General features: G+C 41.7%; 1 protein-coding gene across 1 annotated transcript in view; it reads right to left on the reverse strand.

Annotated features, from left to right (window-relative positions):
• The window catches only part of NEDD9 (neural precursor cell expressed, developmentally down-regulated 9), a 45,487-nt gene that overhangs the window by 15,463 nt on the left and 17,975 nt on the right, over window positions 1-12,049 (reverse strand). The window contains exon 2 of the mRNA XM_003788306.3: window positions 10,290-10,736. Coding sequence (XP_003788354.1) covers window positions 10,290-10,736 — 447 coding nt within the window. The remainder of the gene's footprint in view (window positions 1-10,289; window positions 10,737-12,049) is intronic.

Below are 12,049 nucleotides of genomic sequence, written 5' to 3' on the forward strand. Positions count from 1 at the left end.
ACAGACCAAAGGAGCTGACCCATGAATACAGGACAAAAGGAATATCTGGAACCAGTTTCTGGTGCTGTGCCCTAAAGCCTGCTTAGGAACTAAGTAACCCAGATGGTGCTTAGGAAACATAATGGGTAATTGAGGAGAAGTTACAAAGTGCCCCTGTACCATAATGATTATAGGTTTCTAAGCTGGCTTAGTACCTAGGAATGTCTCTTCAAAAGTGTGTTTCACTGATTAGCAATCATGTATTTGCATTTTTTTGGCATAGGAGGAAAGTAAAATTAGACCTTTTCCTTTCTATCTTTAATTCCCTCCTAGCCTCTAATTTATTTATATTATCTCACTTTGGGTTTCATGCATTAACAAGACTATTTAGATTTCCAAAACTGCCTGTTGGAAAGGGCTTATTTCACTTAAACACCCTTAAAAAAACATTAACAGAGCCACCACACTATTTGTTAGGTTTTCTTGTAAAAGAAATAACCTCTTTCTTTTAAATGAAATATTTGAACCCTTCCTGGAAAGAAAATCCTAAGAATAGAAACATCACTATTATCACTTCCTGCCTGCTAGAACTGGGGTCCAGTTTTCAGAAATTGCCTGTAAAGTTCTAGAAGTTTGTCTCTTTCACATTCAAGATTACTAGTTGCTTTTCTATGACCAGAAAAAAAGCCACATGTTGCCTAACCTGGATTTATTAATTCTCTATAAATTCCCTCTGCCTAGCTTGGGTGTAGCAGTGAGCTCATTTATTTACTTGCATAGCAACAATATAATGAAAACTTGAGTCCAGCCTTAAAAATACACCCCTCTGAGCCACATTCGTCCCTGGTTAACTCTTCCTAATGCTTCTCTTGGGCTCACCAAGATTTTTTCCGCCTGCATGTTTGGAAGATGATTTACTTTCCTTCCAGATCATTTTGATGCCTGCTTTCATTTTGCTAGCTATTTCTAAATCACAGCCGGGCTCTTTCCTCAAATGAGGAAAAAGCCACACAACCTAAAGCTCAGAAGTAGAGCAGTGCTCTCGGGTCACTTTCGTTTGACACGGCATTGGTAGGCAGACCACTCAATGGAAACAGTGCCCTGATTGTTCAGCCCTACCATGTCTCCCCTACTGCTCTCAGGAAGCTCTTTGTGTGGCGAGTGCTAAAGCAATATTTAGTTATGGAGTGACCAAGCGCCAGAGAGCAGCTCGGAGCATTTAACATGAAAGAACATGACGGGAAATGACGTCTGGGTTCCTCAAGTGGCTGAGGTCTTTCTCAGGACAAAGCTGAATACAGCCTGTGACAAGTTGGGTACTGCAAAGCCATTTTTTATGTCTCATGGACCGAAATGTTCTTTGAATGAAAACTATGAAAGGCACAAGCATGTCCAAATAAAGGCGCCAGAACAGTAAGAGCTAAATCTAGCTTTTGAAATGGATTTTAGAGAGATGCCCACAGACTGCCCTCAGGGAATATGATTACAGGAAGGAGGCAAAGAGTGAGAATTCGGGGACTCAAATGCTTATCGGTATTATCTCCTCCTAAATCTCCTCCCAGCTTACTTGGGAGAAAAAAAATGCAATGGCTGATGGGGCAAACCACTCAAGTGGCAGAACTGGGCACCAGCTTTCATGGTGGCTGTCATGTGGAGATATACCAGACCTACGTAATCCTTTGCAGAATCAAAGAGGATTAAATAGAAGAAAATGGGCAGAGAACACTGAGTTCCCGGATGAAGTGCTTTCTTAGCGCTTGGTAACCAAGCAGAGATGAAAGTCCTTCATAATGAGGAACTCTCTGGAAATCTTTTTGGGTGCAGGACCTGCGTCTGTCAAGCACTGATTCTTCCCTGGCCCAGCACACTCTGACCCCCACCTGCCTGTGTCCCTCGCTGTTCTTGGTTGCTGTCTTTGGACATGGCTGTCTTCTCAAGGACATTGTGGTTCTGGGCAGGAAGGTGGGCTGGATCTTAAAGGAAGGGTAGGAAGGATTTGCCAGCACTTAGGGATCTAAATGAAATCTCTGTCTGTCCTTGATTGTGTTTTCTTTCTTCATCTTTTTTTTAAAAAGAATATTGAAGCAAGATTATATTATTAAACTTTTTAGGTGATTTGGAGAAAGAATCGGATAAGGATTGTAAAATTTTAGCAAAGACCGCTAGAGACCTTCAGCTTAAACTCACCAGTTCACAATTGAGGGAATGAAAAGGCAGTGAGTTACTCAGCCTGTTAATGGCAGAAAACTGGAGGGGCCCTGTGACTAGCAGAGCCACCAGCAGTCCAGTGTCCTTTCCTTAATGTCCTATTACCTGTACTAGCAACACACATTAGATGTTCACTACTTTTCCAATTTCACAGATAAATAATGTCAAAGAAAGTTATTTCCTTAATGAGAAGCACAACTTGAAAGCTGACTAGCTTCTGCTTGGGGGCTCCCCACTCACCTACAAGCCCATTCTGGGTGATTTTAACTATATTTGGTTAAATGAAGTTACCATTTGGATTAAATTGAAGTCATTCGAAAAGACAGTCTTCCCAGATGGCAGAGAAAGCCAACATAGCAATGTTGTCAGTGGTACCACAGTCCTGACACCACCCTAATGACCTGCTCGGGACTTCTGGATCAGTTTGCTTGGAAACTGATACTACAGCTGGGTGGCGGGAGCTTCCACGGTCCTTAACTCGGATTCCCGCAGACTACTCCCTGGATCTGAGGTGGGAGCTGTGGGTAGCAGCTTAATCCTTTCTGGCTAAGAGGATGCTTTTTAGCACCCAAATTGCTAATGAAGTGTCTAAATAGGCCTTCTTCTTTTAGGGCTTGGCAACATAATCCATTAGCTGGGATGTAAAAATCATTAGCATTGGAGTCAGACAGACGTGGGCTCAAATATCCATCCTGCCTCTTCAGCAAGTTAACTTACTTCTCAGACCTCAGGTCCTTCCTCCGTAGAGGAAAGGTTGAAAGGACATTGAGAAGCTCAGATGCTTTTCTGTCTCTAACATCCCTAATGTGGACCCCCAGCTCAAAAACACTTGGGCTCATCCCCTTCTTTAGTTCTAAAACTCTCCTGCAGAATGAGATGAAAACAGTAAATAACTTAATAAGACCACTAATGGCTGCATGGTGGTTTTAAAAGTAAAAACTATTCCAATAAATAACCAGTTCAGGTATGATGCCATGTTTTAAGACAAGCAAATACTATAAAAATTACTCAAATACATCAGCTCTGATGGTGACATAAAGACTGATGTTCTGTAGGGACAGTAAACAGACGGCTCCGTGGTCCTGTTTAATGTTGCTGGAGTTTCATCCAGGTTTTGAGGAAGACACACTGTTCTCTGTGAGTTGCCCCTGACCTCCTTATAAAGGAGCAGCACACCTCTCCAGAAGTTATCGTGACAACTAGGATTATGGCTCAACTCTTTAGAACTCAATGCTTTTGCACTTTGTTCAAGCAAGTGTTCAAGATGTGTTCAACCAATCTTAAGTCTCAGTTGTATTATGAAATAAAATAAATAAATGTGTTTTTTTCCTTGTCTCACAAAAAGAGAGTTATCTCCTTAGCTAGACATCCTACTATACACAGTCTCTTACCTATTCACTGTGATACACACAGCTGCTTAGCGTGAAGTCACTGGAAAAAGATTAACCTCTGTTTGCTTTGGTGTGGGTTTATGAGAAGTTACTAATGCACTCTTAGAAATATGCATTATCTATGAGATTTACAACAAAGTGCAATTGAGTTTGAAGGCTTCGGCATTGACCTAAACAAAAAGGACGTTTGTTCATTTTTAAGGAGGTGTTAACAGTTTGCTCATTGCATTGGTGTGGGTGACTTGTCTTGGAAAAGACACTTCTCATTTTCAAAGTGAGCTCGTGAGGTCCTGCCCTTCAAGTGCCAAAAGACCTCCAATTTTGTGTAAGATTTAAATGTATCTTGATTCTTCAAGGGAGAGTCTTCACTTCTCTGCCAAGCCATATATTGAGGAACACAGTTCATTTAAATTAAGGTTATCTTTATAGAGAGACACAAATTCTGAGCATAGTTGTCCTTTATTGAGTTTGTAAGTGGAGAAGGAAGAGTTACCCTCTGCCCCAGAAGCATTTTTTGAGATGTGTATGTGTTTATGTTTGTGTGTGTGTGTGTGTGTGTATAGGCATGGGACAAAAGAAAGTGAGATGAAGTCAGAGTTTATCTTCTATGGGAGCTTTCATTTCCTCTAGTCTATTTTATACTTGTTGGTAGACAAGTCATACTGCTAACACACAGCAGTTAGTTGGCTGGTATCTGAGCGTTGCTCTGGGCAACCAGATTTCACAATGCCTCAAATTCCAAGAAAGGAAATCCTTGGTTCCTTAGCCAACAGCTACGTGTATGTGTATGTATATGTATGGGTGTGTAGTTCATGATGACTCAGTGTCTACGATGGTACAAACACTGTTGCTAATCTACTTCTGGTTCTTATATTACCTTTCAGGAATGGGACTGGAGGACCTGGCTAAAACTTGTGAATCATTTCCTGCTAACATTTGGATAAGCCTCATTTTGAAAGGTAGGAAATGGTCCTTAATAAGGATGTCATGGGGTCTTGGGAAATCTTAATATGACTTGCGTTTTTCTACCTCAAGGTAGTCCTTGTCCCAGCATGGACCATCATGCATGTTATATTGGCAGGCCATTAACATTTTTAAGGAGCCCATGAGTGCCCTTGAGATGGGTGAAATGTACAACATATTTGGGACCATAGAGGAGAGAGAAACTGCTGGGTTGTAAAGAGGAAGCTTCATGGAGGAGATGAACCTTGAAGTGGGTTTTAAAGACTGACTGGGGCTGCCCCATGGCTTACACCTGTAATGTAAGGGAGGCTGAGGCAAGAGCATTGCTTGAGGCCAGAAGTTCGAGACAAGCCTGAGCAAGAATGAGATTTTGTCTCTACAAAAAATAGAAAAATTAGCCAGGCATGGTGGCACACACTGTCGTCCTAGCTACTCTGGAGGCTGAGGCAAGAGGATTAATTGAACCCACAAATTTGAATTTGCAGTGAGCTATGATGATGTCACTACACTCCAGCCTGGGTGTCAGAGTGAGACCCTGTCTCAAATTAAAAAAAACAAAAAACCCTAAAAAACATAAAAACACAACAAAAACAAATGATTGGGAATTCACAGGTAGACTAGAGGGGTGAGGCATTCTAAATAAATCACAGCATCTTCAAAGGAAGCTCTGCTCCTCAGTGGAAAAAGCCTAATTCTTCTCTTAGGTCACCATAGAAGAGATAACCAGTCTCATTGTCTAACCTGAGCAAAGTCCACTAAAAGTAAACCCTCGGATGAGCCTAACTTTACATCATCATGCTTTGCTTCAGGTGCTCATTTATTGTGTATAGAGAATTACAATTACAGGAAACAGGTGGTGACATTTTCTAAGGCCCTGTGGGGGAAACTTAGTGTATATCATCTGCCACCTCTCATACCAGGTGGTAATGAGTTGGACCATAGGCTTTGAACAATGGTGGAAGTGTGATAAGATCAGAACCACCTTTCAGCTTATACAGAGGTTAACTCCAATATAATACTTTAATTCTGGCTCCTGCCTTGTTCATTTATTCATTGGGTTCTTATCCGTGGGCTGAGACTCCACTGTGTACTTGGCCTAGAGTAATCAAGAGGCAGCCTTGGCTTCTGCCTTAACAAAGCTCATAATTTAGCCCAAACTGAACTTCAAAGGAGGCAAGCAAATCTCAATCCACTAGTTAGAAGGAAAGCGACATGTCTAATAATAAAGGCAGTATCATTCCCTTATGATGTTGTTCTTTTATAATGTTATTATAAGACATTATGATAACATTATTATAAAAGAATAATCAGAAAAAACACATATAATTCACCCATGAAGACCAAGTGTGCAATGGATGAACTCAGGCAGTAGTTTCACTGACCTTTGAAGTGGAGAAAGTAGGCTATTTTAGACCCTTGGAGGCCCTTAGATTTTGGACATTTGGAGGCTTCATTCACCCCAAATCATCCTCCCATGTTAAGTAGAATTTTTGCTTTTAAAAAACTGAAAACTTCTTTTCTTCTTTTATAATTCAGCTTTTCAAATTATTTGACTATGACTAACTCCTTTAATTTAGAATTGCCTGTGAGTTTTTGGCAATCATGATGCATACTTAGAAATCTTTGCAAAGCGAGAAAAACCTAACCTACAAATTGTTTTCAAATGAAATGAAATAGTTATGAGCTCTAAATTTAAAACATAATGGGGTAGATAGGATACTGCTTCCTAGCCATTTATCTAAATGTTTATTAATTTCTATTTTGAAGTTTTTGTGTTTCATATTTTAGAGCCAAAAGATCTTTTATTCAGCTCTCAAACATTCTCGTAGGCCCTGGGCTTTCTGCCTACAATGCCTAATGGATAAAATGGCCTTGCACACAAAACCCAGACTGAAAAACACTAATGAAATTAAGTTGTAGGTGTATGTAGTTTCCAGATAACTTCAAGGGCTCTTTTCCACCCTTTGCAGAATTCTTGTAGAGCTAAGGACAGAGCCACACACTCAAAGGGCACAACACATTGCTAGTTATGACGAACAGTAGAACCTCTGTAAGTTAATCACCCAAGGGACTGTAAGTAATAACTGGTCAAAATATAAGGGTGGTCAACTTAAGGAAGTAGGCCTTCTGTACTGAAACATACATGTGGTGCGTGTCCAGTCTATGAAAACTAGGTCAACTTAAAGAGGTGGTCAATGGAGAGAGGTGATCAACTCTGGAGCTTCTAGTGTATTTCTCTGTTTGGTGTGTAGTAAGAAATAGACAGGGCTAAGTAAACGGAGAAAGGAAAGAAACAAAGTGAGGAGAGCTCAGATTTTTAAGCCCCTGCTATGCTAAGCACTGTGCCATTTTACATTCACAACAGCCCTCTGAAGTAGTTATGATCCTTCCCATTTGGCAGATGAAGAAACCAAATCTTAGAGAAGGTCAGTAACTCTCAATGGATACACAGAACCCTGAGTCAGCCTAACCATGAAGCCCACTCCTTTCCCAGAATTCTCATGCCGCTCTATTTCTTAAGGGGTAAAGTTTATGAGTATCTTTCTTTCTCTAAATCTTGATGTAATAAGTGATGCATGTCATTAGTGTGGATCGGATGCCAGAGGTGGGTAGGGGCTGGAGTTTCCCGGAGAGCAAAGTTGAAGAGATAGAAGGCAAAATTCACTATCTTCCTTTCTTCCTTTTTTTTTTCCTTAAATGATTCATAAGTAGAAAAAAGTGTGGTGGATGAAATTTCTAATGTCCACAGACTATAGCAACATCAAGGGAATTTGGAACTACCGCACGTCCTGAATCACAATCATATTGGAACACATCCCAGCCCTTCACCTTCTCTTTACAGTGTTTTTCAGAGTGTAGGCCCAGACCACCTCCCCCAGAACTATGCAGGTAGCTAGATAAAATTCAGATTCCTGGGCCTCAGCCCAGACCTACTAGATTAAGATCTCTGAGGAAAAAGACCTGGGAATCTTTATTGTAACCCACTTTTTCTACTTCTCTAGGTGGTTCTATGTTCATCAAAATTTTAAAACTATACTTCGTCGTTCAGAACAAGATTCCACTGCCTCCTCCACATTTTCTTGTTTAATGGCTTTTAAGGACCATAGCGTAAGCTACTAGGAATATTTAGTTCTGAGCTCACCACCATTTTATAGATAGGAAATTAAAAGAGAAAATGAGCCAATTGCTTTATTTAGCAAGTTAGTAAAAAGTGCCAAAATGAGAACTCAAAAAAAAAAAAAAAAAAAAAAAAGATAAAGCCATGCCTTATTCCCACTGCACTGCGATTATTTCTTAAGGCCTTGGTTTAAGTCATTGCTGTGATTCCCACCCACTGAGAAGATCCCACACCCAGGGAGATGTTGACAGAGGTATTTAAAGCAGTTGCCCAGAAGGTTCAAATCACCTCTTTGCAGCTGAACCATCACAACTATGAAAGAAAACAAAGAAAGAAAGAAGGGAGAGCGGGAAGGAAGAAAGAAGAGAGCAGAGGAGAGACAGAGAAGAATAGGGAAGGGAGGGAAGGGAAAGAAGGAAGAGGCAAACTCACTCCAGTAGGGGTGCAAGCCAGGGGGTTGGGGAGAGTCAGAGAGGCACAGAGCCTAGAGACTCAGAGGCACTAAGATGCTTTCAAGGGGAGGTCAGGGTAGCAAATACTTCATATTTGGCAAGAAAGGAACCAGGACCCCTCTCCTGCCTTTCCCTTCCTGGCCAGACCACCTTAGACCCTCACTGCACTATGTTTCAGGCATGCCCTGCCCCCTAGCTCTGGCTGTCCCCCCTGGAAGGGCTGGCAGAGGTTCTCTTCAGAAATGGGTTTCCTCCCTCAGGACTCACTTACCTTTTGCTAAACATAAAACATTCTACTGAATGTAGAGTTAAAAAACGTAAAACACAACATGAGGTCTGAGTGCCTGAGGGTCACCTTAGCCCCTTCACGGCAACCCAGGGAAGGTGAGTCCAAGTCTCGAAAGGACAGAGCCCAGGAGAGAGTCTGCAGGGCACCCACTGTGAATGTGACGGGAAGGAGTCTGAAGTTTTAGACTTCTCAGACTTGGAACCAAAAAGGTTGAGTCTAAAAAGGAAAACATGTCACCTCCCTGCCAAAATCAACTATGATGAAAGTTTAGAGCCCACCACTCTCAGCCAAGCATTTCCTGTTCTGGCCTCCCGTCTGCCTCGCACTGGCTCAGATGAGGGAGAGCTATTTTTAAGGTGCAAACAACCGGGACTAAGGATGAGAGAAGTTTCTTATTTATAGTTATACCTTTCAACTGTGCTTTTTCCCCTCTGGAGATAGAGGCCAGGTTTAGTTTTCCTTTTGCAGCTAAAGCCTCTGGGCTTTGAAAGGATGATTCACTTCTAGCCAGGCATTGATTGTTGTCCTGGGCAACACAAGTCAGAAAGCCATTCACCACTTCTTGAGGAATTCTTCCTACTGGACATATACTTGGCCTATGCAACATACAAGCTCTTGAGAAGTGTTTTGTAAAATATATTTTTGTATAAAAGGTGATTTGAAAATGCAATAGTAGTTTTACTATTCAAAGGAATCCAACAATACATCTTTTTCCTTTTTGTTTTTTCAACAGTGGATTCTAATACCATACGAATAGAGAGTCCATGATTTTCATGGGTTTATAAATTGAGACTTTGTATTAGATTTGCTGGAGGCAGGGCAAATCTGTAGTTAGTGTTCTAAGAGTCCCCGGGCTCTTCCTGATGTCCAACTGCATCTTTCCTTCTGAAATTCAGGATATTTTCTTATGCACTGAAATCGATTCATTCTTAACAACAAACCTTGCAGCACCCATTGGAATTTGGCAGTAAATGAAGGAGAAAATCCCTCCCTTGTAATACTCACAGAAGCATCATCTTGGTTTTGGCTATTACCCCCTGTAAGTCCACTGACATCGTTTTCTTCACAGCATGAATCTCCTCCTGACATTGTCATGATAGCACATGTCTCGCCCACTGCAATGTAAGCATCACCTGGGCTTTGTTTGCTCTTTAATTCCTCACTGTATCGCAAGCCTCAAAACTGTGTTAGAACACTCAACATTCATTATTCAATTAATGAATTTCTCTTTATCTCAAGGTGCTATGGTATTTAACTTGATGCTTTCCTAAATTTGCAAGCTCCCTTATTTTCACCCACTTCCCCAGGCATTATTATAGGAATTATCTGAAGGACAAGAGGATGGCTTCCGTCCAAATTCACTAGTATCTATGTGTTCTAAACAAGTCAAGCTTTAAGCTGACAACTCTACAGAACAAGTCAGTGATCATGGCCTACGTCCAGCTTCCTTGCTCCCTCTATTCCTGGTGGGTCCTCTGTCCAGCCAGACCAATGACAGCATGATTCATTTTTTGGCCAAAGGAAGATCCTTGCTGTATCATTGTGCTTGTACAAGATATGGTACCTGTGACACTCAATGAAGACATAGAAAAGATGGGAAGCTATGTGAACACAGAATCTAGGTGTAGAAGGAGACAGATCAGAAAGGTGGAGAGAAGCAATGTAATGATCCATATGATCCAGAACCACACCAGAACTTAAAATGGCCGTGAATCAACAGTACTTAGCACATTGTGGTTCAAGAACGTTTTGTTAACTGATGAATAGCAAAATCATGCAAAAATGATGCCTAAGCTAGGATACTTATTATATTTACTTATAGGCAGTTTTAAGTTATTATCAAGTGCAATGGAAAAAAAACATATAAGATCAGTTAGTTACTTACTTACCTTTTTACTCAAGGTAGGCCCACTGGTCCCCCCAATGCTTCTCTGTACCGATGGTGGCACTTGATATACATCTTGTTCTTGGGTGCCATGGCCAGTGGGTACTTGGTAAATTCCCTGATTTTGGTAGGAAGGTGGCACTTGGTAGATGGTGTCTCGGGGAGCAGCCTGGGAGTTTGGCACTTGATAGAGCTTCTGTTGGCTAAAAGCCTGGTGCATCAGTCCAGAAGCAGGCTGGTCATGATTGGAGGAGGCCTCCTGCACAGGACCAATCAGAAGCTTCACCCGGTTGCCCGGGACGATGCCCTGCCGACCATGTAAGGAGCATAGCCACCAGCCTTCCAGACCCCCTGTGTTCTGCTCTATGACGGTCAGGATGTCTCCCTTGCGAAAGGCCAGTTCCTCAGCACACTCCGGGACATTGTCATATAAGGCCCTTGCCATAAGATTCTAAAAAAGAAGGAACAGAGGAAAATCATGTTAGAATACTAGATCAGCCCTTTTAGCACCTAAAGCCCATCCCCTTATGGACAGGCTCACTTCCTGGAAGGGCAGAAGAATAAATCTGAACAATAGCCTGTAAGGAGAAAAACAGATGGTGCAGACAAAAGACAGACACATACATACTGTGTCTGCCACCAATGACATCAGACTGCCTCCTTGGAAAAGCTCAAAACACCAGAAGAGTTCTTTCCTCTAGCAGGAGATGCTGTGCCAAGGAATTATGAGTAGCGCTTTTAAAGAGTTAGAGAATGGTTCACTACACAACACATTTTTCTTCCCTTTTTAAAGTAAGCTTAAGGAGGAAAAAATTATTCCAAGATATTCAGACATACTATAAGGGCTGTGTCTCAATTTTTTTCATGTGCTTGGAGGGAAAAAGAGTGAAAGAAAATCCCAAATAACACACAGTACAAATGGCATTTATATTCGGTGTTGAAATGTAAATTAAAGTACACTTATATGTGCCTTGGCAAGGCTTAAAAAGTCTTATTCTCAGGTGGTGAAGCGGTCCTTGGGTTCAAGGAGAATCTACAAGCCACAGTGATCGGCATGGAGTGCAGCGTGACAGTGGCTGACATCTCCATATTTGATGGTAGGGGCTACCAGGAATCTGTTAGCACATAGACAGATGCCAGTTCTTTCTCTCGTGGTTTTTTACTTATACCTTTCCTGCGGGCTTCTCTTCACCTGTTTCTTTATCATGTATTCTTGAATCTGGCTATTCATCTCCAAAAGGCCATGCCTTACCCTTTCATGGGCCCCAAACACTCTCTCTCTTTGTACGAAGGCCTGTCTGGCACATTGAGTACTAAGCAGACAGCCAAAGTAGGCATTCAGCGCAGAGTGGGCAGGCAGTAGGTGCTGACATTCCTGGAACCCTTTCAAAGGCTCAGAAGATTTCATTTCTTGGCGTTAGTAATATTTCCCAGCACGCAGACAGCCATTCCTGCATGCCTGCTCCCTTCCCCAGAGCACAGAGGAGCCAGGAACGCTGTAAATTCATTGTAAGCACTTGGAAAAGTCCAAGGGCTCTCTCCAGCCCTTCGTTAAAATGTTTGTATGCACTTAATGTCATTGAGGTGGGGCTCGTTTATGGGAGAAAGGGTTGCTGATTGGATGGAGTAGGTATTTCGCACCATAAGATATTTATAGGATTTGGGGGGTCTTGTTGTTTGGCCTTCTGTCACCTGTTTTCTTCTCTAGAAAATGTGGACTTGATCTTTTCAGCCTTGTGCATTTTTCATTTCTTTTTTTTTTTT

This window comes from Otolemur garnettii, unplaced genomic scaffold, assembly GCF_000181295.1.
Source record: "Otolemur garnettii isolate 467f Iridium unplaced genomic scaffold, OtoGar3 scaffold00026, whole genome shotgun sequence".
Classification (NCBI taxonomy): domain Eukaryota; kingdom Metazoa; phylum Chordata; class Mammalia; order Primates; family Galagidae; genus Otolemur; species Otolemur garnettii.